This window comes from Anguilla anguilla, chromosome 7 (assembly GCF_013347855.1).
Source record: "Anguilla anguilla isolate fAngAng1 chromosome 7, fAngAng1.pri, whole genome shotgun sequence".
NCBI lineage: Eukaryota > Metazoa > Chordata > Actinopteri > Anguilliformes > Anguillidae > Anguilla > Anguilla anguilla.
In genome coordinates this window covers 30,122,255-30,145,016 of record NC_049207.1, presented here as the reverse complement: position 1 = coordinate 30,145,016, position 22,762 = coordinate 30,122,255, and the positions used below count along the sequence as shown (strand labels likewise).

The window sequence follows — 22,762 nt, the reverse complement described above, 5'->3', positions numbered from 1 at the left end:
CATTTAACTTTTGTAATGCCGTTCTATATCCCATCGTATTCGGAAGGTTCGTCTCATTATAGATGCATTGCGCATTCTTTGTAACAGTGACAGCAACATTTTCTCACCCCAACGCGACAGTACACTTCTCCGCTTGTCTGTTGATGTACACCTCGTTACAACAGAAGCTAGTACTACTGACTACCAGGCGATACTTGTTCACAGAACCTGTATTTAAAATGAATAGAATTTAATTTTGTAACACCATTTAATATCCCAGCGCACAGGCAACTTTGCTTAATGCAGCTCTAATGAGACCATTCAGCCTGTTGTAGCAGGGAAAGCAATGCTTTCTCACCCCAACGCTTTTGCTAAAGTACACCACTCCACTTGCATGTTGTTGATTCACCCCTTGCTGCTACAGAAGCTAGCTGACTACCACTGGCTACCAGCCGATACTTATTCACAGAGGCTATATTTAAAATGAAATGCAACTATTTTTACACACATTTCTCGCCTCGTTTTCGTTCTTGGAAATTCGGCTCGGCTAACATGTAATAATCAATAAAATTCATCTCCCTAGCCCTGTCTTGCTTTTTAAAATGGTGCGGTCGCGCAGTGTAGATATAAGATTTTCCCAAGACCCTCTGAACTGGCCAGCTACCTTTATGATTCGCCGTCACTGGTCACAGCATACCGTGAGTAAATCGCTGATCTCAAGTATTGATGAAGGGTTAATTTAGCTCTGAATATGTGTGTTGCATATAGACTCTTGCCGTGATATTATAGCATATATACCATACTCTGTCTCTGCTTATGCTACAGAAACTGTTCGCTCCGTTCAGCACAAAGTCGACTTTGCGTTGGCGGCAACCACACTTCACAATTTCTGCAGGAATTGTCTAGTTATTAGTGTGGTTGCCTTAGGCAAGCACACTATTATTATTAGTGTGGTTGCTTTAAGGCAACCACACTACTATTATCGCACATATTCTTTATTTATTTATTATTATTCCACCCATTTTTTGGACCGCTACTCCTCCCAGAGTTTTCGCACCACATACACGTGCCATATGTCAAATTGACCGGCTTATTTGGGAACCGTGTGCTATTACTTTGTGGAAAGTTTCGCTGCACGGTTTTTGAGAAATATGAATTTTTATGCCCAATTTTCCCCATAGAAATGAATGGAGAAGGTGACGTCATTCATATGCGAACGGTGAAGTTACAGCATTGGTCGGCTTTGCACACGTGATGCTAGCCACTGTTCGTCCTCAGCAGCAATCAGAAAGCATATAGGGCAATGCGGAAGTGACCACGATAAAAACGGTTTTCCAAATTTAAAATTACAAATGAAAACGCTGTCAGCTAGGTATATCAACAAACATATGGCTTAGGCATACCCAGAACTCCTAAATAATAATAGTATTTCACAAGATATTACGCAAATTCGTTGACGACGTTTCGTCAGAATGCTAGTGCTAACAAAGAGTGCATGGCTTTAATGCGATAATGACAGCACTTTCGGTTGACCTAAAAAAACGATATTAAAAAACCAAAAATAGACGTGCTGTTATACCTGGTTAGAAAGCTTATGCTCTCACCTACTGAATAAAGGAATTCTCAAACAAGCCAGACTGTAATGAAAACTGGAACAACGCCGTCAACAGCACGTGTGCAGCAGCTTCAGGTCCGGTCTAACTCCAGAAATTTGGGTCGGCTAACACGTAGTAGGCTATCCTGTGTCTATGAGTTCGTATCTAAGGTAACAGATTAAACTCTGAATTGCAGCACAGTTAAATGTTTTTATTTGAATGGTAAAAATGAGCTGAACTTAACGTAAAACCATAAATCAATCACATTAATCTCCCTAGCCCTGTCTTGCTTTTTAAAATGGAGCGGTTGTGCAGTGCAGATATAACGTTTTTCCAAGACCCTCTGAAGTGGCCAGTTAGCTTTATGATTCGCCGTCACTCGTCACAGCATACCGTGAGTAAATCGCTGATCTCAAGTATTGATGAAGGGTTAATTTAGCTCTGAATACGTGTGTTGCAAATGAACTCGTTGCCGTGATGTTATATCATGTATACCATACTATGTCTCTGCTCATGCTACAGAAACTGTTCGCTCCGTTTAGCACAAAGTTGACTTTGCGTTGGCGGCAACCACACTTCACAATTTCTGCAGGAATTGTCTAGTTGCACATATTATTTATTAGTGTGGTTGCCTTAGGGCAACTACACTATTATTATTGCACATATTTATTATTAGTGTGGTTGCCTTAGGGCAACTACACTATTATTATTGCACATATTATTATTATTAGTGTGGTTGCCTTAGGGCAACTACACTATTATTATTAGTGTGGTTGCCTTAGGGCAACTACACTATTATTATTGCACATATTATTATTATTCTTTCCGCCTGTTTTTTGGACCGCTACTCCTCCCAGTGTTTTCGCACCACATACACGTGCAATATGTCAAATCGAGCGGCTTGATCGGGAATGGTGTGCTATTACTTTGTGGAAAGATTGGTTGCACGGTTTTTGAAAAAATTGAATTTTTGTGGGCAATTTTTCACCATAGGGAATGAATGGCGGAATGTTCAACCTTGTGATGTCACAATGCTCTGTCTTCTCACCCTTGTGATGTCACAATGCCCTGTCTTCTAGCAGCAGTACTCTGGTCTCTCTCTAGATTTGAACATTCTGCCATTCATCTCTATGGGGAAAAATTGCCCACAAATTGTACAATGCCTCATTGGACATAGTAGAGAGTCCTTTGTCCATTGGTCTAGATCAGCCTTGCCCCCCTTCCTGATTGGCCGATGTTTGATATTTCATAACTTTTGAACCGTTTGTCATAGAGAACTATGGGTCGCGTCATTGGACTCAGTAAAGACCTAGCAACCGCCTAGAACTCAATAGCAACACCCTAGCAACACCCTAGCAACCACCTAGAACACCCTAGCAACGGCCTAGAACTCCATAGCAACCACCTAACAACACACTAGCAAACACCTGGAACACCATAGCAAATGCCTGGCAACACCCTAGCAACTGGCTATAACGCCATAGCAACCACCTAGCAACACCATAGTAACCACCTAGAACACCATAGCAACCACTTAGCAACACCCTAGCAACCACCTGGAATACCATAGCAACCACCTAGCAACACCCTAGCAACAATCTGGAACACCATAACAACTGCCTAGCAACACCCTAGCAACCACATGGAACACCATAGCAACGACCGAGCAACACCCTAGCAACCACCTGGAACACCATAACAACTGCCTAGCAACACCCGAGCAACCGCCTAAAACTCCATAGCAACCACATAGCAACATCCTAGCAACCACTTTGAATACCCTAGCAACCGCCTAGCAACACCCTAGCAACCACCTGGAACACCATAGCAACCACCTAGCAACACCCTAGCAACAATCTGGAACACCATAACAACTGCCTAGCAACACCCTAGCAACCACATGGAACACCATTGCAACGACCTAGCAACACCCTAGCAACCGCCTAGAACTCCATAGCAACCACCTAGCAACACCATAGCAACCGCCTAGTACTCCATAGCAACCACCTAGCAACACCCTAGCAACCACCTAGAACTCCAAGCAACCACCTAGCAACACCCTAGCAATGGCCTAGAACTCCATAGCAACCACCTATAAACACCATAGCAACTGCCTAGAACTCCATAGCAACCGCCTAGAACTCCATAGCAACCACCTAGCAACACCATAGCAACCGCCTAGAACTCCATAGCAACGACCTAGCAACACCATAGCAACCACCTAGAACTCCATGGCAACCCCCTAGCAACATCCTAGCAACCGGCTCTAACTCCATAGCAACGACCTAGCAACCCATAGCAACCAGCTAGAAAACCCTAGCAACCATCTATAATTCCATAGCAACCACCTGGAACACCATAGCAAATGCCTAGCAACACCCTAGCAACCACCTAGAACTCCATAGCAACCACCTAGCAACATCCTAGCAACCACTTAGAATACCCTAGCAACCACCTAGCAACACCCTAGCAACCACCTGGAACACCATAGCAACCACCTAGCAACACCCTAGCAACAATCTGGAACACCATAACAACTGCCTAGCAACATCCTAGCAACCACTTAGAATGCCCTAGCAACCACCTGGAGCTCAATAGCAACCACCTGAAACTCCATAGCAACCACCTAGGACCACCCTAGCGACCGCATAGAATTCCATGAAACCACCTAGAACTCCATAGAACCACCTAGCAACACCATAGCAACTGCCTCAGACATCATAGCAACTACCTACCACTGTTCACTCCATTCAGCACAAAGTCGACTTTGCGTTGGCGGCAACCACACTTCACAATTTCTGCAGGAATTGTCTAGTTATTATTATTATTCCACCCATTTTTTGGACCGCTACTCCTCCCAGAGTTTTCACACCACATACACGTGCAATATGTCAAATCGAGCGGCTTGATCGGGAATAGTGTGCTATTACTTTGTGGAAAGTTTCGGTGCACGGTTTTTGAGAAATTCCACTTTTTTTGGGAAATTTTTCCCATAGAGAATGAATGGCGGAATGTTCACCCTTATGATGTCACAATGCTCTGTCTTCTCACCCTTGTGATGTCACAATGGTCTGTCTTCTAGCAGCAGTACTCTGGTCTCTCTCTAGATTTGAACTTTCTGCGATTCATCTCTATGGGGAACAATTTCTCACAAATTGTGCAATTCCTCATTGGACATGGTAGAGAGTCGTCCTTTGTCCATTGGTGGAGATCAGCCTTGCCCCCCTTCCTGATTGGCCGATGTTTGAAATTTCATAACTTTTGAACCGTTTGTCATAGAGAACTACGGGTCGCGTCATTGGACTCAGTAAAGACCTAGCAACCGCCTAGAACTCCATAGCAACCCCCTAGCAACATCCTAGCAACCGCCTGTAACGCCAAAACAACGGCCTAGCAACACCCTAGCAACCGCCTAGAACTCCATCGCAAACACCTAAAAACACACTAGCAACCACCTGTAACACCATAGCGACTGCCTAGAACTCCACAGCAACTACCTAGCAACACCCTAGCAACCAGCAGAACTGCATAGCAACCACCTTGCAACACCCTAGCAACCACCTGGAACACCATAGCACATGCCTAGCAACACCCTAGCAACTGGCTATAACTCCATAGCAACCAACTAGCAACACCATAGCAACCACCTAGAACTCCATAGCAACCATCTAGCAACACCCTAGCAACCACCTGGAACACCATAGCAACACTCTAGCAACAATCTGGAACACCATAACAACTGCCTAGCAACACCCTAGCAACCGGCTATAACTCCATAGCAACCACCTAGCAACACCATAGCAACCACTTAGAACTCCACAGCAACTACCTTGCAACACCCTAGCAACCACCTGGAACACCATAGCACATGCCTAGCAACAACCTAGCAACTGGCTATAACTCCATATCAACCAACTAGCAGCACCATAGCAACCACCTAGAACTCCATAGCAACCATCTAGCAACACCCTAGCAACCACCTGGAACACCATAGCAACACCCTAGCAACCACCTGGAACACCATAGCAAAGACCTAGCAACACCCTAGCAACCACCTGGAACACCATAACAACTGCCTAGCAACACCCTAGTAACCGCCTATAACTCAATAGCAACCACCTAGCAACATCCTTGCAACCACTTAGAATACCCTAGCAACACCCTAGCAACCACCTAGTACTCCATAGCAACCACCTAACAACACACAAGCAACCACCTGGAACACCATAGCAAATGCCTAGCAACACCCTAGCAACCGGCTATAACTCCATAGCAACCACCTAGCAACACCATAGCAACCACCTAGAACTCCATAGCAACCACCTATCAACACCCTAGCAACCACCTGGAACACCATAGCAATCACCTAGCAACACCCGAGCAACAACCTGGAACACCATAACAACTGCCTAGCAACACCCTAGCAATCGCCTATAACTCTATAGCAACCACCTAGGAACACCCTAGCAACCGCCTATAACTCCATAGCAAATGCCTTGCAACACCCTAGCAACCGGCTATAACTCCATAGCAACCACCTAGAACTCCATAGAACCACCTAGCAACACCCTAGCAACTGCCTCAAACATCATAGCAACTACCTATCACTGTTCACTCCGTTCAGCACAAAGTCGACTTTGCGTTGGCGGCAACCACACTTCACAATTTCTGCAGGAATTGTCTAGTATTTATTTATTATTATTCCACCCATTTTTTGGACCGCTACTCCTCCCAGAGTTTTCGCACCACATGCACGTGCCATATGTCAAATTGACCGGCTTCTTTGTGCTATTTTTTGCTATTATTACTTTGTGGAAAGTTTCACTGCACGGTTTTTGAGAAATATGACTTTTTTTTGCCAGTTTTTCCCATTGAAAATGAATGGGCAGTGTGACGTCATACAAATGTGAATTATGAAGTTACAGCATTGGTCGGCTTTGCACACGTGATGCGGTCCGCTCTACGTTCTCACCAGCCACCAGAAAGGATATAGCTGAATGCGGAAGTGAACGCAATAAAACGGTATTCCAAATACAAAATTACAAATGAAAACGCTGTCAGCTAGGTATATCAACAAACATATGGCTTAGGTCATATTAAGTCCTCAATAATAATAGTATTTCACAAGATATTACGCATATTCTTTGACGACGTTTCGTCAGGTGCAGCGTCTTTGAATGCTAGTGCTAACAGAGTGATTGCCTTGAATGCGACGATTAAAAAACTTTCGGTTGACCTAAAAAACGATATTCCAAAACCAAAATTAGAATTGTTATGCCTGGTTAGAAAGCTTATGTTCTCACCTACTGAATAAACAAATTCTCAAACAAGTCAGACTGTACTAAAAAGTGCAACAACGCCGTCAACAACACGTGTGCAGCAGCTTCTGGTCCGGTCTTACTTCAGAAAACGATGTGGGCTTGTAATACCACACATGTTGCTTTGGGTGTTGTCGAACTTTGTAGTACAATCTGGCTTGATCTACACATCATCGATCTAATAGGTGACAGAATAAGCTTTCTAACAATGTATAATATGTCAACTTTTACTTTTGTAATACCGTTTTATATTCCAGCGTGTTGGATACTTTGGTCTCTTTATAACTGCATTACGCATTCAGTCAGTGAAAGCAACGCTTTCTCACCCCAACGCGTTTGCTACAGTACACAACTCCGCTTGCTTGTTGATGCACCCCTTGTTATAACAGAAGTTACTAGTACTGGCTACCAGCCGATGCTTATTCACAGAAGCTGTATGCAACTATTTTAACACATATTTCTTGCCTCATTTTATTTCTTAGAAATTTGGGTCGGCTAACACGTAATAGGCTATCCCCTGTCTATGAGTTGGTATCTAAGGTAACAGATTAAACTCTGAATTGCAGCCCAGTTAAATGTTTTTAGTTGAATGGTAAAAATGAGCTGAACTTAACGTAAAACCATAAATCAATCAAATTAATCTCCCTAGCACTGTCTTGCTTTTTAAAATGGTGCGGTCACGCAGTGTAGATATAGGGTTTTTCCAAGACCCTCTGAACTGGCCAGCTAGCTTTATGATTCGCCGTCACTCGTCACAACATACCGTGAATAAAACACTGATTGCAAGTATTGATGAAGGGTTAATTTAGCTCTGAATATGTGTGTTGCAAATCAACTCGTTGCCTTGATGTTATAGCATGTATACCATACTCTGTCTCTGCTTATACTACAGAAACTGTTCACTCCGTTCAGCACAAAGTCGACTTTGCGTTGGCGGCAACCACACTTCACAATTTCTGCAGGAATTGTCTAGTTATTATTATTATTATTATTATTATTATTATTATTAGGGGGCCAAGCACTAAAGGTGCAAAGACACCCTATTGTATTCCTTAGTATTGTTATTTTGCATCTGCTGTTTTTTGCAGTTTGGTCAAAACTGCCTGCCTGCCTGTCAGTTTTTGCCAAACATTGCACATTGATTGAGGGGTACTCCAAATGGTAAAAATGAGCTATTTCTGTCTTTTTTTATATTCCTCTCCTGTCACTGAACAAAATATTAACCTACAGGGTCCAAGTTAAACTACGCAGTCATTCCCTGCACTTGGTATTGTACTTCCCTCTAGGGTTTTCAACACACTTATTCCTGGTTGTGGTTATACACTTTGTTGTACGTTGCTCTGGATAAGAGCGTCTGCCAAATGCCTGCAATGTAATGTAATGTAAATAGTCACTACCTTGAAAAAGTGCGTCTGGTTAGATTTTCCGTGATTTTTTTATTTTTTGAAAACCATTAAAAATGTATCTCCTCCTAGAGGCTTTGACCTATCTGCATATAACTTGGAATATAGCATCTATTCACAAATATCTAAAGTCCCAGCATAAGAAATGTTGCTATACTTAAAAATGTGCCTGCAGAAAGCAAATTAATTTGCATGTGGGCGTGAATTCTTAACAAAAAGCAAGTAAATCCTAAACAGTTTCACAAAATGTGATGAAACTTGGTGTTATTAACAGCTATATTGTGTGGACACTATAGAGCTCGACGATATTTAGAAATGGAAAATTCACAAAAAATCAGTTTCTATTTGAACATTTGAATCTTTCTGGAGTGACTAATCACCTCTATCTGAATATGATTACATTATGTATGTATCACTGAAATATTGAATTGGTGGCCATTTTGGATTTTGTTCACATGCTACTTTCCCGCTTTCACCTGGTTGATTCAAGTGAAACTGGGCAATCTGATAGAACGTTCCTTCCAACCATGACTGAAGAAATTTTGTGCTGTTTGGCCATATATATGCTGGCACTATAGCAGTCTTTTAAATTCCTAAGAATGAAAAATTTGTACAGTAAGTCCTGCTCCATTTGACATAGGGACCTTAAATTAATACCACAACAGCCCTCTTTTCACACACAAAAAATTTGCCTTGAGGACTCATTAGCCTACTGTGTTGTGGGGATGGCTGGTTTAAGCAGCCACACCTGCCCTGGGTCAAGCTAATTAGACCTGGCTTTTTAATTATCTAATTCTTAACCAATTATCCAACTAGCCAGGTCTAATTAGCTTGACCCAGGGCAGGTGTGGCTGCTTAAACCAGCCATCCCCACACCACACCTACCATTTTACATTTACCACCATTTTAAATACATCTACACATCTATTTCCTCCTCCTGACTGATTTGAAAGGACCTTGGAATATAGCATCTACACATGAATATTGAAAATTCCAGCTGAAAGAAACTTAAAAATGTGCCCACAGTGAGCCATTGAATTGGCATGTGGGAGTGGCTTTTTACCAAAAAGCTAATAAATCTGAAACAGTTTGACAAAAAGTGCTGACACTTCAATCCTGAGGTTAGCCCTAAACAGTGAACCACCAGGTGGCACTGGAGCTGAAATGTTTTTAAAAATTGACATTTGACATATACAACTTGCTTAGCTGACTGAGCTCCTCATTAGGAATTAATCATAACCCAGCGGTTTTCTCCCACTGTCTAAAGACATGCAGATAGGCTAATTGAAGTCTCTAAATTGCCCTTAGGTATGAGTGTGTGAGTGAATGGTGTGTGTGCCCTGCGAAGGATTTGTGGCCTGTCCAGGGTGTATTCCTGCCTCTCGCCCAATGCACGCAGGGCTAGGCTCCAGCACCCCCTGCGACCCTGATCAGGATATTATGGTGCCCTTACATCCAAAAAACATCCACACATACACCCTCCCCACATACACACACACTCAATTGCAATATGAAGTTCCTGAGCCTTAACATATAGCTATATTCTGTAGCTGTTTTCTACAAGTATAATGGCCTTGTAAATTGTTTCATTCATCATTTAAAGAACATTTTTAGGTAAAAAAACAAAAAAAAAACATCACTGAGCCCCGGAATACATCAAAACAACAATGTTGCCATTTCTGTATGCGTTAAACTATTTTATAGACATTTCATAAAACATTTCCATGTAAAGAGGATGTCGTTCAAAAAACAGATCTTCTTTACATGGCAGTGTTTCATGCAGTGTCATAGGCTAATGAATATAAAATTGCATTATTGTTGCTTTGATGTATTGCAGGGATTAGGGATGTTTTTTTTTTTTTACCTCAAAAGGTCATTTTACAGATTTTGCAGTAATTTGTGCAGTCACTGCATATGATGCAAGCTTTATATGGAAATGAAATTGTTTCCCAGTTAATCTGCCTTACAAACCCTAGAAAGAAGTACCGCTCCAAGTGCAGGGAACAACCGCATAGTTCAACTTGGACCCTGAAGGATAAACTGATTAATACTAACACAAACGAGAACAGCACCAACGCAGTCTACGCAAAAATACAAGCAGTAGATAAGACGAGTGCATTAACTAAGTCACCTATGAAACATTACTCTTAAAAACTGTTGACTTTCTGTCACTTTCTATGCCTCACCTTAGGTCACCTTATGAATACATTATTCATAGCATCAATATCACAACTTTACTTCTCATCTTAAATCAACCTGAGGAAGTATTCTCAATAATTGCCATCGCTGTAAGTTGAACTAAATGCAGGCTACAGCTACAGTTCATGCACAAAGACTGTAATAAAGAGCATGCTGGTTTTTGCGTTAGTGACTCTTGACTTGGTACAACTGTGTAAAATTTGGGATCAGTCGGCCATTAGGGGGCACTATAGCATATATACAGATTTTCAAATAGCATATCATTTGCTATGGTTATGGGGAAATACTATAAATTTTATCAGTAGATGCTGATTCAACTTTTTGCAATTTTATATTTTATTAACTCATCTATAAAGTTTTTCCTTAAACACTTTATTAGCATATTGCTAGAGGGTGGCACCCAATGACCCAATTCTAAATTTGGTGGTAATTAGCCGCTTGGTGGATATTTGGGATTTTGCCTCATCTCACACACCTTCACATGGTACTACTTTACTAGTGGTTATGTCACAATATGGCCGAAGACCCCTCTTTACAGTAAATTTACATCATGGACCCAATAGTCTAGCATTATGGATTTCCCGCCATTTTGAAGAAATTTTTAAAACTCTTGGAACTCAATTTGCAGGAAACCTGAATTATAGTACAGTATGTTCTTGGGAAATATCTTTAAAATGTATATAAACAAAGTTGCTTTGTTTAAAAACATTCTCACAGTAATCCAATGAATTTGCATGTGGGTGTGGCTCTTTACCAAGAGACTACTAAATCCCAGACAGTTAGACATGAAACATGGTAAGTCTATTTACAGCTGCATCCTGAGGTCAGCCCTTAATAATTAGCCTGATATGTATCATACACATCACATCATTGCCCATGTCCCATCAACCATGAACGTGTGAATACACAAACAAAAAACCTTCGCCCGTCACCCTCACGGGATCTTGGCAAAAACAATAAGCTAAAATAAAATAACAAAGACAAAATAAATAAAATCATACGAGCGCTTTTCAGCCTTTTTCTCTGGTCTGTACTTGCTTTCTCTCACCGTCGTGGGGGATCCTGGTCTCAGACGCCTACTGTGGAAAGAAGCACACTTTTCAATCCTGGACTGATTCGTAACAACATCCAGGTGTGTGCCTACTTAACCAGTATGCGTGGTCCTCTACTTGTCCTGAATTCCTCCCGCAAACCGAGCCCTGCCACACCAGTCTTTTAGCCACTAAATGGACTGAATTAATATAGCCACTAGAGTGGTGAAAGCCAGAATAAGATCCTGTTATCCTGTTTCCAAACAAAGCAAGGATGGCTGAGAGTTCTAAGAGCTTGTCAATAATTATACAGAGTGTATCATATAGTGTTTGCTGAAAATGATGGCATTGGGCAGCCCAACAACATGTGAATCAGGGTGGTTTGGTCTTCCTTACAGTGATCGCATATGGGGCTGACTGTAGGTTGGGTAGCAACTGGGATAACTTTACCTTAGTCCAATGCTGCCTATGAAAAATGTTAAACTGCATGATGGTATGCCTCATGCAGACTGAGGACAAATGCATTCTCTCCAGCATCTGTGACGACATGGATTCCGCAATCTGTACCAACAAATCCCCCTGCCACTGAATTTTAAATGAGTTCAGAGTGTCCCTGTTTTTACTCATTATTAAGGTATATAAAAGGCCTGTATTACTTCTATCACAAAATTTTATTTCATTTATTGAGTCTAGGAGTGAGTCTAGGGACTGTGTACGGCACCGGTCTTTGTCTGAGAATGAGAAACTGCGAATTTGTTCATATCTAAAAAAAAACATTGAATATTGAATTTCTGTGCAATTTGATCGAAGGAGGCAAAAATGCAGTTTATAAACATGTCCTTATTACGACCCTTCTAGGGGTTAAGGGTGCAATATTTAAAATGATGTTTGGCACCAGGAGATGTAACTAAATATATAAGCCTTCTTGTGAGAACAATGAGAGACACACAAGGCGGACTACGATGAAAGGGATTTTACTGTGATGGTGGTAGGGTTATTTACAAGTATTTACACACATTTCCAAACATAAAACACGCCAAGACACACAACCGAGACCAATAAAAAAAAGGAGTGGTGCCGAAAATAACGAACACAATACCCTAACTACGAATTTGTAATATAACTAACCAAATAACAATACAGAAAACAAAACCTGTCTAACTAACCTAACTGCGACCAGCAGTCATAAATACAGGGGGCGACACCACCACTAAACTAATGTGCTTAGACAGAGACCTTACCCTACGTGTCAACACGTGTATAGGGGCCCACGGAACTTACCTAACACTGGTCTCTGAAGTGAACCAGGGAGGACGAAAATTTAGACGACACACAACTCTCTCAAATAACACACACAATCTAGCATTTGCCCAAACGCACAGCACAAATGAGGAAACGGAAGGCTCCTGCAGGAACGAAATGGGGATATTTTAAATTGAGAGCTGAGGTGTGACTGGAGAAGACATGATTGCAGGAGGGAGCTGATTGGCGGGTTGGGGGGGATGAGTGGGAGAATTCTGATGGTTGACAGCGGGGATGACCAATGGGAATAACGAAGGGCGGCACATGGACTCCTGCGGAAATGACAGCAACCGAGAGAGAGCAGAACGAAAGAGGGGAGAAAAACGCACGCCCGCATCTCACACGCAAACGTAACAGTCCTTAAATGAACAGACCCCATTCTTGAGACAAGTGGTAAATGATGTATCTGTCAGTGTAGGGGTGAACATATGGTTCTTAGAAATGGGAGAAGTTGAGAAGTTGCGGATATCAAATGCTTTCCTGAATTGTTCCCATATGTTAGAAGAATGGTTAACCAAGGGTTAAGTTGTACATTTGGTGATGGGTTTAGGACATGGCAGTTTAGAGCATAGTAAGGCAGATAATTAAGTTTTTTAGAGTATCTCTGGAATGAGCCATTCAGGTGTAGCAGCTGCTATGTCCACTTCCAACTAGGGGTGCACTAATTGATCGGCTGTGGATCGGAAACAAGCAGTTTTCACTCCATAACATGCGATCAGTGACCGGCAGGTTTATTTTTATTTTGTCCAATCTGTTTTCTGGTTTTATGATGTACAAAATGTGAGCATGCGCTATATCTTTCTCAAAATGTCAGCCGTCCGGAAACAATACAAAGTGCATGAAGCAGACATTAAAGGTCTGTTTTTTTCAATCTGGGTCTTATTTTTGTAATATTTTTCAATCCTATTGGTTCTGATAGTATTTTATGTAATCACTTCATTGTCAAGTTTTGGTTTTTAGACGTTTTTTCCCCCGATGCCAGTAGCTTCAATGTAGCGTGGGGAATATCGAGATACAGGTTCAGTGTACGTTCTCCACTGATTATCAAATGATAAAGTCAGGTAGTTGCGAAGAGAAACTAGCAAAGAATGCACTGTCATCCCAGTTACAGGCATAAACACTGGGGTAAGTAAAGTATGGAGGACTAAATGTGCCAAAATGAAATAAGTAATTCAATATGGAAATATATAAATATATATATAAATTAAAAATGTAATTGTTCATAATGAAATAAATACTTCATTTTATTTCAAAATAATTAAATAATTGTCACCTCATGATTGTTCTTTTCACAATAACGTGATTATATTTTATTTCATAATAACATGTTGTATTTCCGAATGGTTTTTTTCATTTCATAATGAAACTTCCAAATGACATTTCCAAATGGAGTTTTTATTTCCGAACTCTCTTTTTCATTTCATAATGAGACTTTTCAAAATGGTAAGACCTCGTGTCAATCAACACAAGCAGGGAGTAATCACTCGCAGACATTGGTTACTCACGCATTCAGGCAAAAGCAGCTGCACTGCAAATATCAGTCTGCATGTTAAAATTATAGATAGTAAGCCCTACTGCTATAGCTATTGATGTACAAGTCGCTCCACGCACGTCCATTCTCAACATAGGGTGCAAACAGGGCTGGACTGGCATTTTTGGCCCAGACCGGCCCACCACAATCGGTCGGACACCACCCACCAGTACACCATCCTTGCGGTCCCCTTAAATATGCGTACCTACTGTACTATTCCCCCAAACCACTACAAAGCTGAGTAGTAAGTGCCGTGGACAAGTGTACCAGTGCAAGTGGACCAGTGTACTCACTTGCTCTTGACTGACTCCCTGGTGATCAGAGGTGACCGTGGAGTACACAATCTCCATACTCAAGTAGAAGTACAAGTAATTGTCAAAGAAAAAGCTCTGCTAGAGTATCATTTCAAATTATTTAATACAATTTAAGTATACAAATATGTATAAAGTATACAAGTAAGTCAGAATGTTGCCTGTGAACTGTTTGCCACCAATGGACAACAAAGATCTCCTCGAACAAGGCAACCTTTAAAAGAATGAGAGGGGGGACAGAGAGAGAAAGGGGAGGATGATAATTGATTGAGTTAAATGACCACAGTACCGGTATCTTTAATCTAGAACAATGTAGATAGTTGCATGTATTGTATACTTACTTATTGGAAAAGGCTGCATGGCCCTCTGAACACCCTCAACAACAATGGACAATGAACCACACAAGTGAGGGCATCCTGAGGGAAGGGGGGGGAGGAATAATGAGTCACATGATCACATTATCTTCAGTCTAAAAAGCTGCTACATTATTATGAATAAGTTTATAATAATATTCATTGTTTGACCAACTGTTTGACCTAATATGAGCTTTGTTATACGGGTGCAAAAAACCTCTTTTACATATCAGAACAACGCACCAATTTGTCACCACGAGTGTCTTCCAGCACTCCCATCAGATACCAGCGGAGATAGCAAGAGCACCGGGGTCTACATGGATTACCATACCGAGGGGAAGGCTTCGAAAACGGCAGAGAGAACAGAGACAGAAGCGAGGATGCCGGGCCGGTATCCGAGAAAGACTAAGGAGAGCCCCTCACAGACCACCGCTGCCTAGCCTGTTCCTTGCCAATGCCAGGTCGCTTCCCAACAAAATGGACGAGTTGAGACTAGGCTTAACATCGCGGACACCCATTCGGGATAGTTGCGTGATGATTATCGCCGAAACTTGGCTTAATTCAGGAGTCCCAGGCGCAGCTATTGAGCTAGCAGGCCGTTCAACCCACCACAGCGACAGAAACAAGGACTCTGGTAAGAGCTGTGGAGGTGGCCTGTGTATTTATGTAAACAATGACTGGTGTACAAACGCTGCCATTATTGACAAACACTGTTCACCTGATTTGGAGTTTTTGGCATTAAAGTGCAGACCGCAACGCAGCCTTCAGATCTGGTGATAGAGAACAGTACAGTGCTGCCAGACACAACCTGAAGAAAGGCATCAAATGTGCTAAGGCCGCATACAAGACAAAGATTGAGGAACATTTCACCAACAGGGACCCAATACGTATGTGGCAGGGCATCCAGCACATCACAAATTACAGGGGGAACCAAAACCCACCCACGGTCAACAAAGCCTCGCTGGCAGAGGAACTAAACTGCTTCTTTGCCCGCTTTAAGACAAAAGGGTTAGACAATGTAGCTACAACCCCACCCCCAACCCCACCAGATATCACCAACCATGTACTTATACTACAGACACAGGAGGTAAGGCAAATTCTCAGCACTGTGAATGCTAAGAAGGCTGCGGGGCCTGATGAGATCCTGGGAAGAGTGCGCCCATCAGCTTGCGGAGGTGTTTACCGACATTTTCAACCTGTCCCTGTCCCAGGCTATTGTACCTGCCTGTCTGAAATCAGCCATAATCATGCCAGTGCCCAAACAGACTAATATCAGCTGTCTGAATGACTACAGACTAGTGGCACTCATACCCATCATAGCAAAGTGCTTTGAAAGGTTGGTTTTAAAGCACATCACACCCCTCCCCCTAGACCAGCATCAGTAGGCTTACAGGGAAAACAGATCCACGGCGGATGCCGTCGCCACGGCTCTCCACACGATACTGACCCACCTTGAACAGAAGGGGACATGTGAGGATGCTTTTTATAGACTATAGCTCTGTACTTAACACTATTGTCCCCAGCAGGTTGGTGTGCATGTGGATCAAGGACTTCCTATCCAACCGCCCACAGTCAGTCAGACTCGGTCCCCACCGCTCCCCAAGTCTGACCCTCAGCGCCGGCGCACCACAAGGCTGCGTGCTGAGTCCCCTCCTCTATTCCCTTTATACATATGACTGTATCCCCACACACCCCTCAAACACAATCATTAAATTTGCAGATGACACAACAGTGGTGGGAATGATGTCAGTCTTCAGAGACGAAGTCTCCAAACTGACAGAATGGTGTACAGAAAACAACCTATCACTGAACACCAAAAAAACTAAAGAACTCATCATAGACTTCAGGAGACACTGTGAGGACCTCTCTCCTCTATACATCAAAGGAGAAGAAGTGGAGAGAGTTTCCAGTTTCAAGTTTTTAGGAAGCCACATCACAGAGGACTTCACATGGACAACCAACACCACTGCTCTGGTCAAAAAGGCTCAACAGCGGCTCTACTTTCTAAGGACACTTAAGAAAACCAACCTGTCCGGGGAGCTGCTTGTGTCCTTTTACCACTGCTCTGTAGAGAGTGTACTGACATACTGTATTACAGCATGGTATGCTAACTGTTCAGCAGCAGACAGGAGAGCTCTCCAGAGAGTCATAAACACAGTTCAGAAAATAATTGGACTCCCCCTGCTCTCTCTGCAAGACACCTTCAGAGAGGGCCTCAGCAGAGCCAACAGCATTCTGAAGGACGCAACTCACCCCTACCAGCATCTCTTCTCTCTGTTGCCATCCGGAAGGCGCTACAGGGCCTTAAAGGCACGCACCTCCAGGCTCAAAAACAGTTTTTATCCCAGAGCCATCACTGAACTAAACTCCATAAAACACTGACCCCCTATCACCACCCCCCCAACATCATCATAGCACTCCACACCACAGGACTAACACTGACATGATGACATTGATGTGCAATAAATGACGTGCAATAATAAGCTACTATGTGCACTTTCTTTTTTTATTACCTTTTTATCCTTTTTTTATTATGTATCTGTCTTGGCAGTGCTCGTGTGTGTGTGTGTGGAATGTTAGATGAAACCGTTTTTATGGGCTGCACAGCAATTTTCGTTGTATGGAAATGTACAATGACAATAAAGGCATTCTATTCTATTCTACAGTTCATGCACCTACCACGTGAAGGTGCATGCTCAATGGACAGCAGCACCAAACAATTTTAACTTACTGTAGGTGGAGAGCTACCCCACAGATAGAAATAACAGTAATCCATACATATATATCCTAATAGTTACCACCATACCTGGCTGAAAATAAACATAGGACAACTTTGTTTTCTGATGTTGGAAATGAAAATGTTTTTTTCCCCTGTAGGCTAATACATAAGCAGGCATACATTTTAGCACAGTAGAGCTACAGGTGTTGTATATTATACAGCCTTTTCGCACATCTTTATCAAGGGAACCCTTAGCCTAATAATTTTAATAATATTACAATGATACGATATGGACCTAGGTCACTCACAGCAATGTGGGCTTAGCCAACATGATGCTGACAAAATAACGTTAACTAGTTAACGTTAGAATAGTCAGCCAAAGTTGAGACTGCATTAGGGAACTATGCTAGCTACAAAAACTTATGCTGCACTATTTGACATTGACTGAGTGACCACCAGCAGTAGGTGACGGTCTCACTTTATGATAGCATTACGATTATGTTATCTTATTATCATCAACATTAATTGAATTAATCATCATCATCGTCATCATGGCATGGTACACACACTACCTCCCTTCTCTCTCCCTGCGAGTCCCTGTTAATCATGAAGCTACTCCATGCTTACCGCTTCAACTACACTCTCCTCTTGCTCCTGCTCACTCTGTCCCTCGGCCCTGTAATGCTCACTCTGTCCCTCCCCGGCTTCGCTGTCACACACCTGCTCCTCTGCCTGCTCCTCTGCCTGGCAGTGGTCATGGCCAGCCCCCTGTCCTCCCTCAAGTTCCACCTGTTGCTGCACAATGGTGGGTACTGTAGATGTTGAAGCTACTGCAGCCCCTACAGCAAACATGTCTGTTATTTTTGCACATTTGGTGGCATCCGCCTCTAGATTTTTTATTTTATTTTGGCCCGCAACTTCTCCACACCCCCTTGCACTTTTGTTTAGCCATTTTGACGCCCTCACCCATCCACAGATTTTTGGCTCTAAGCCACGGCATCTGACACGAGAAACAGAGAGGACAGAGGGGGAGGGGTGTGGCATAGTAAGAGATGTGATTGGACCAGCTCAGTGTCAGTATAGAAAATGAACCAATGGGCCGTTGTCCCTGCTTTATGGGCCGGTCGTTGGCCAAAAAATTATTTAATTTTTTAAATTAAAAATGATAAATTAAATTATATCGGCCCCAAGGTGCGTTGGCCCACCGGGAAAATGCCCTACTTGCCGAGTAGGGTTGGTGAATTATCTTCATGGCTGTCTCCCAGAACATAAACAGAACATAGTTTTAACTAGTGACTAGCAAATGGAAGTGCCTTTATTTAGATCCAACACTCAACCATTTGCTTGATTGTTTTTTCATAACTATTATTAGCACGTTAACTAGATAACACCAGCTAGGAACATCGTTGATTAAGAACCCTACTGTTTGGTAGCTAGCCAGCTAGCAGGACTAATGCCACTAGCCACCCAACTCACAGTTCCCGGCCAGCAGTGCTAGACTATCTCCCTTATTACTGTCTCTTCGAATGCTGACAGAAGCTAGAAAGCTAGTTTTAACTAGCTACATGACAGTGAAGTTATTTTCATCCAGCGTTCAAACATTTCCTTAACTTTTTATTCATTATTCAGCTGGCATTTTCTAGTTAAGAACACCTCCAATGAATAACCTATTGCTTACTATCACACCTAGCTAGCAAGCCAGCGGAGCAAATGCCACTATAACCACCCCACTCACAATTCCAGCCAGCAGGACTGTCTCCGCACTAACCGAAGCTAGAAAGCTAGTTTCAGCTAGCTGCTTAGCACATGACACTGCCGTTGTTTTGATCCAGCGCTCAAACATTTCCTTAACTTTTTTATTTATTCAGCTTACGTTAGCGAGTTAAAATGGTTTTCACCCATTTAGTGCAAAACAGAACATCCCACTGCCCAAAAATAACCCTGAAAATGGTTTTCTTGTCATGTACTGAAAACATCTTCATCATACAGTTAGTAGATGCATTACCTTGCCCCTCCAGTCTGAATATTATGTTATAGCATTGAAACAAGCACAAACTAACTACTAGCCCAGATTCCACCTATTCACTCAGCCGCTGCTCAGAACATGACCAAGTAATCGTTCGCAAAAGATTACGCAATCAGTGGGCTGGTCCAGCCCCGCTGGTTTTGATTGACAGGAAATCATGTCATTATGAAATGAAAAAGGGCGTTTGGAAATACATGTTATTATAAAATAAAATATGATAACTTTATTGTGAAAAAATAATGAACTGTGAATTATTTTATTATTTAAAGATAAAATGAAGTATTTATTTAATTATTTACCTATTTTTATATTTATTTGTATATTTATTTATATAATTCTACATTTATTCATTTAATTATTTATTTCATTTTTGCACATTTAGTCCACCATAGTAAAGCAACAAATATTTATTTTCTTACATCAGCTACAGAGCTTTACAGGAAAAACCATTACATTTGCTTTATCAAATGTGAACCAGTGTATCTTATGTTAAATAGTGTGAAGTGATATCCACTCAGCATAAGAAATTATAGCATACCTTGCTATAAACCAAATAAAGATGACATTAAAATGTCATGTTGCCTAGGTATTGACATTATTAAAAGGTACCGATAGCATGTGGACCAAGAATTTCCCATTTTTCAAATGGCTTGTTTGATTTAAGCTAGACCTTTCTACATGTGTCAAGCAAAAAAGGTCATCTTTCACTTGCAAAGTAAGTTTTTACCTTGAAACTGGTTGTGAGATAAGTTTCTCTTGTTACTGTTTTTTTGAAAAGACACCCTAACAGGAAATGTACTGAGGCCTACATGGCCCTGAGAGATGACATCAACCATCTTTAAATGGTAAAAAGATGGTTGATATCATCCCTCAACATCCCAATTTTGGGACAAGCAAAAAAGCGTAAAAAACCCAATATTCCAAATAGTCCGTCTGATGGTGTTTCAGAACACCTGTGGATTGTTAGAAATGTGTGTGCCCAGATTGTTAGCCTGGTTTCTAGTTAATATAGACCTCTGTGGGTGTTTGTGACATTGATCTGAAATAATTGAAATGAGGGTGATGTATATGTTATTACTTAACACCCATGGTAGTGATAGTATGGGTGTTCATGAAGATTGTTGACATGATTGCGAATGTGGAGATAATTGTGATGATTCATGGTAAATATCTGCTGATGGTTTCAGACCTGGAGAGGAAGCTGAATGAGGCAGAGACGGAGAAATTTAACATCAAGCAGATGAAGGACCTATTTGAGCAGAAAGCAGCCCAGCTGGCCACCGAGATAGCGGGCAAGTAAAATCTCTATTACTGACCCTTCACTTTATGAGATAACTCGGATCACTGATCTGAAATCAGTAGGGAATGATGAAGTAATCTGGAAATGCAGCACCAGAGGTGCCAACTACTACATTTTGTCTATAACAGCTAAAGTTTTGAACCCCTGCTATGTGACTATGAATTCTGATAGTGAATTAAAGCTTAAATAAATCTGCCTCTAATTGATTGTTTTAAAATTAACTCTGATGTGAACAAAGTGCATGCCCTAATTGACTTCCCAAAAGAAATGTATGGTAACATGACGTGCAGAGTTGTGAAAAACTGAATTTGAATATCTTTAGCCTAGGTGTATAATAAACTGTAATTGAAAGTAATAACACATTCTAAAGATTTTGTGTTGTATGAGCTACTTTTGTTCAGTTCACCTATCTATAAAACCAGCATCAGAGTTGACTGAGCTATTGGGATGGCAGGTATTGTGAGGAAGGGGGGAGTGTCGGAGCACCACACACAACTGTACAGGGACTCAAAAAGCTTATCACCGAGGTGATAAGCCACAGAGGCTAGAGGAAACGAGGAAGGGGAAAAATAAAACAGAATGACCGGAGTGAAAACTCAAACTCTCTGTCAAGCCTTAAAAAATGGCCAGACCGAAAACAACCCTGTAAAAACAAGGGCGAGAAACAGAGAACAAAAACACTTAGTCACAGCTCAGACCCGAAACAAAACAAAAAAAGAAAACTTGGGGTCAAAAACCGAGAGACCCAAGAACCTAAGGCGCAGCTTAGGAAAAAGAAAAGGTAAAGCCCTAACGGTCTGCCGGCACGAAGCCCAGAAACACAGACCGAAATACAAACCTTCTAAGGGGAGAGAATAGAAGGCTTTTAAACAGGCTCTGAATTACCTTACCAGCTCAATGTGGACGTAAGTTGACACTGAAGCAAGGACTGAAAGTCAAACAGTGTCTTAAATACCCTTGCACGACGCAGGTGGCCGAAATCACGGCATAGGGAGGAATAAATGGAAACAGGTGCATCTAATGAGGTCGTAATCAGGCCGGGAGGCCCTCAAGCGGCCAAAGACGACAGGTATGCCTTCCTGCCAAGTTACGCCATGGCGGAGCGGCATGCTCCATACCTATGCAGCACCGAGAGTTTGGCAATTTTCAGGGTTTCCTACAGAAATAACCACAATGACCAAATTCACAAACAACTTCACTTGTCCGCTCAATAAAGCCCCAAACTTAGGGGATTTTGCATTTTCTCCTTCTTCTTTTTTTGCCTGCCTGATTATATCATCACAATGTTTCAAGCCCACAAACAGTATGTCTCCTCATTAGACTTTAACTACACCAGCCAATAACAACAATACATTCATCCATCCATCCATCCATCCATTCTCTAAACCGTTTAATCCAGGTCAGGGTTGCGGTGGCAAAGGGGCAAGCAGAGCAGCCCAGACGTCCCTCTCCCCAGCAACTCCGACTAACTCATCCCGGTGGATCCCCAGGCGATCCCAGGCCAGCCTTTGATCCCAGGCTAGCATTTGGTTCATTGTGAAGGTTTTCTTGCTGGCTAGGCCATATGAAACTAAAACCTGGCTTGAATTACAGTTGAATTGAGTTAAACTAGTCCCTAATGTCAAAACATGTCATCCTGCATTTCCACTCCTTTAGACATCTTCATTCCATTTATATTTGGGCTTGTGCTTACTG

General features: G+C 42.0%; 1 protein-coding gene across 1 annotated transcript in view; it reads left to right on the top strand.

Moving 5' to 3' along the window:
* The window catches only part of eea1 (early endosome antigen 1), a 273,538-nt gene that overhangs the window by 73,655 nt on the left and 177,121 nt on the right, over window positions 1-22,762 (top strand). Inside the window, exon 7 of the mRNA XM_035426231.1 lies at window positions 20,955-21,059. Coding sequence (XP_035282122.1) covers window positions 20,955-21,059 — 105 coding nt within the window. The remainder of the gene's footprint in view (window positions 1-20,954; window positions 21,060-22,762) is intronic.